The sequence below is a fragment of the Chaetura pelagica genome, unplaced genomic scaffold, assembly GCF_000747805.2.
Source record: "Chaetura pelagica isolate M959 unplaced genomic scaffold, ChaPel_1.0 scaffold757, whole genome shotgun sequence".
In the NCBI taxonomy this organism is placed as follows: domain Eukaryota; kingdom Metazoa; phylum Chordata; class Aves; order Apodiformes; family Apodidae; genus Chaetura; species Chaetura pelagica.
In genome coordinates, this window is record NW_009970727.1 from 200,697 (window position 1) to 204,427 (window position 3,731).

The window sequence follows — 3,731 nt, forward strand, 5'->3', positions numbered from 1 at the left end:
CGGCCCCACTATCCTATACCAAGGTAACCCCAGCCCCATCATCCCCCCTTCCCCATGCAGGGGGTGGCAGCTGAGCCTGTCCCTGGGCACCCACGGGGTGGTGGGTTTGCGGGTGGCAGCTTGGGGGCCGTGGGAGCAGATCTCAATCAAATACCACCAAGCTCCCTCCTGCCTGGACTCAGCCAGCTACTGCCTGCCCCGAAATGGCAGTGGGTGCTTCACCCTGCCCAGGCTGGGGTGCCCTGGGGTCCCCCTTGCTCGCTGCCCCCACGTCTCTCTCCCTCCCCACCATTTAAAAATTAAAAACGAGGAAGGAAGGCTCAGCAGGCGCTTGCTGGCGGCAGCACAAAGTGGAGCTGTTTTCGCTTCTTTCTTCCTTTTTACTGCCCTCTTGGTCATCAGTGAGAGGCCCAGAGCAGTGGGTAGGTGGGTGGTGGGGCCCCCACCCACTCCCCTCCTTCCCTGGGGGTTCCCTGCTCCCAGCACTGGAACCAGCTCAAGCCACCGTTTGATTTTTCCGCTCGTAAACGGCCACGATCGACTGGGCTATAAACACGTGAGGGAGTGGGGCTGGGCAGATGGCTCCTCAGTGCAATGAGTTTGGTGGTTCTCAGCTGCATCGCTCCCCTCTTCTCCCTCCAGCTTTCCTGGGGACAGGCAGGGGATCTGTTTTATTTGCTGTCTATGAGTGTGTGTGTGCCCATGGGTCTCAGGCAGGACAGGCAGCATGGGTGCCTCATCCCCCTGGGCCAGAGGGTAACGTGATCCCCCTGTATTTTGCTGGGGCTAAATCTGGAAACTGCCTTAGAGCAGCTTTTATTTCTAACCCCCACCTGGGCGCAGCGAAGCGTGCTCGGGGAGGACGTGGTGGGGCACTGTGTGGGCACAGGGACAGCAGTCTGGGGACAGTGGTGTGGCTCTGGGTGTTTTGTCCCTTTGGGGTGGCACTTTATAAACTCATTTGCAGCCCAAGTCACTCCCATGGGGACAGGCGACAGTTTGGGGCCATCCAAAGCCCTGCCTGGGGACACGTGAGGATCAGGGTAGTTTTGGTGCCACTAAGGATCCTCTGGCTGTGCCACCTCCCAGTGCCACCCCAGCTTGGGGGGAGTGTGTTGGTCTGTTGATGAAATAACACTCCCAGAGGAAAAGCAAGGAAGGTCCAGAAATAACCGTGTCGCTAAATAGCAGCAGAGGTATTTTGGAGGGAGATGAATTCCCTGGCTCCGACCCTGAGCCTTGTCCTGGCCCCTCTGCCCTTCCCTCTCCTCCCTGCCCCAGGCACAGGGATGGCTCTGACAGCAGCAGAAGCACTGGATGTGCTTGTTCCGGGATGCTAATAGCTTTCACCTTCTTAGGAATAACAGGTGTCCCAGATGGAGCCACCATCCCACGTGCTTTATTTTTGACCCCCTGGACCAAGGGACTGCAGGAGGTGTCCCCAGGGTGGGACGTGACCCCGGGGTGGGGTGCTGGCTGGGTCCCCATCCTTTCCCACTGCCGCCCTCCTGCCAGGGCTGACTCAGAGCGAAAGCAGAAGCTGCTTGGCGTTTTGGGGGGCGGGGGGGAAGCCAAGCAGAACCAAGCGGGTTATTTTAAACCTGACCTAATTCCCTACCCCCTTTCCTTATCAGGCCCAGCTCTGGCCACCCTTCCCCATCCTTGCCCTTGGCAGCTCCACTTCCTGGGACATTCCCAGGGGAGAGGGCAGTGCCTTCAACTCCCCCTACCCTTGTTTCCTATAAGGAGAGGTCCTGTAGCCAAGCAGGATGGTGGGACCGGGGGTGAGTGAGTGCTGTGCTTTGTGTTGCTACGCCTTGGCACTCTTGCCATGGCACCCTCCTGCCCTTCCTGAGATAAGGGTTTTGCAAAGCACAGCCAGTCCTTCCATGCCACCACGGCTCATCCCATCTCCTTGCAGCTCTTGGAGGCTTTTCCTCCCACCCTGCCCTTCATATTTGGGGTCTTTACATCCTCCGTGTGCATCAGCTGTGGTTAATCCCCCTTCAGCCTTGTTTTATCCACTGTGGGCTCTCCCTGGCGTCACTGGGTCCTTCTCCAGGGCTCTGCTTTGCTCATCTCAAGCATCTCCCTGTGTTCTCCTCTAAGGCCGTTTGCAGCTTAACGAAGCAACGATTAATAACCGTCCCAGGCTCCTCTGCTCCCATCCCCCTTCAGACGGGCCACCATGTCTAATTAATTACCTTCTTCTTGCTGTTCAATAACTGGCTCTTGATCCATGTAATCGTATTTCTGTCCATGCTGGCTTGATTTAATTTTCCCCTTAGGATATCGCGTGGCACCGTGTATTGGACACCTCACCCACAGCCCGGTGTGTGGCATCTGTTGTGGCCCCTTTGCCTGAGTTACGTGTTGTATTTAAACACCAAAACCCTCCAGATTTGGTTGGTTATGCTGCCATGGGCCAAACCCCAGTTTTTTAGCTCCTGCCTGTTCCCCTGGCAGCATTTGCTTGGGGTCCTGTGCTCCACTTGCCCTCCCACCCTGCAGATGCTGTGGTCCAGACCTCCATCCTGCTGATCTCCCACATCCCAACCCCGGGTGGGAATCCAGCCTGTTGGAAAACCATTATTGTGCCCCAGGGAGCCTGGGTAGGGCAGCTCCCCTCGGCCTGGCATCCTCACCCCCATCCTGGGCCACCATCCCTTTTGTACGGGGGGAACAAGGGCTGGTCTGTGTGGTGTGGGGGCCTCGCACGCCTGCCCCCGCCTCCGCGCTCGCGTGCCGGCCCCGCACAGAAGCCGCGTTGTTCGCCCCACGCTGGAGCTGAGGTTTCTCGGGGCAGCCAGGCAGAGGGTGGAAGCCTGTCTCTGGCTCCTGGCACCCGCCGGCCTTTTCTTCCTGCTCTTCCCTTGCTTTCAATCCCGGGATTTGGGTTTTCCCAGCCCCTTCTTGCTTTGCTCCGGTGTTTGGGAAGTTGGTGGCTCAAAGGTGAACCCGGCGGTACGTGAGTCCATGTTTGCTGGGTGCGGGGTCCCGGCTGCTCCCTGTCCTCCTTGTCCCCCAGACTCATCCATCTGGCATTGGGGTGATCATCCTGGCTTAATTACCAGCCAGGATGGGTAGCTTCTTCCTCCCCGTGCCTCAGTTTCCCCACTGCAAAAGAGACTGTTCCTGATGTGCCATGTCCTCTTCCCAGGGTTACCTTAGTGCCTGGTGGGCTCCCACATCCCACCCCCCTGGAGCACCATGGCGTCCCGCATCGGTCTGAGGATGGAGCTGATGAAGCAGCAGGCACAGCAGGAGGCTGAGAGGGAGAGGGTGCAGCAGCAGATGATGATGAACTACATGCAGCAGCAGCGGATGCCTGTGGCCTCCCCCCCGGCCATCAACACCCCCGTCCACTACCAGTCCCCACCGCCCGTGCCTGGAGAGGTCCTCAAGGTACAGTGCTGAGGGTGTCCCCTCCCAACCCAAGGCCAAGGGAGTGTGGAAGATCCCTCAGGGGTCTCTGATGGTTTTTGTCCTTGCAGGTCCAGTCCTACCTGGAGAACCCCACCACGTACCACCTGCAGAAGTCGCGGGATAAGAAGGTTCAGGCTTATCTGTCTGAAACTTACGGGAACAAGTTTGCTGCCCATGTCAGCCCCGTCAGCCACTCTCCCAAGCCACCCCCTGCTGCCTCCCCTGGTGTCCGACCCAGCCACGTCCTGTCCTCCTCGGCGGGCAACAGTGCACCCAACAGCCCCATGGCCATGCTCAACATCGGC

The 3,731-nt window shown here is 58.8% G+C and overlaps 1 protein-coding gene across 2 annotated transcripts in view; it reads left to right on the forward strand.

Moving 5' to 3' along the window:
* The first annotated feature begins 3,210 nt into the window (after positions 1 to 3,210).
* TFEB (transcription factor EB) overlaps positions 3,211 to 3,731 on the forward strand; it is an 8,327-nt gene continuing 7,806 nt past the window's right edge. For both annotated transcript variants that reach the window (XM_010007068.1, XM_010007069.1), the window contains exon 1: positions 3,211 to 3,324. In XM_010007068.1, coding sequence (XP_010005370.1) covers positions 3,211 to 3,324 — 114 coding nt within the window. The remainder of the gene's footprint in view (positions 3,325 to 3,731) is intronic.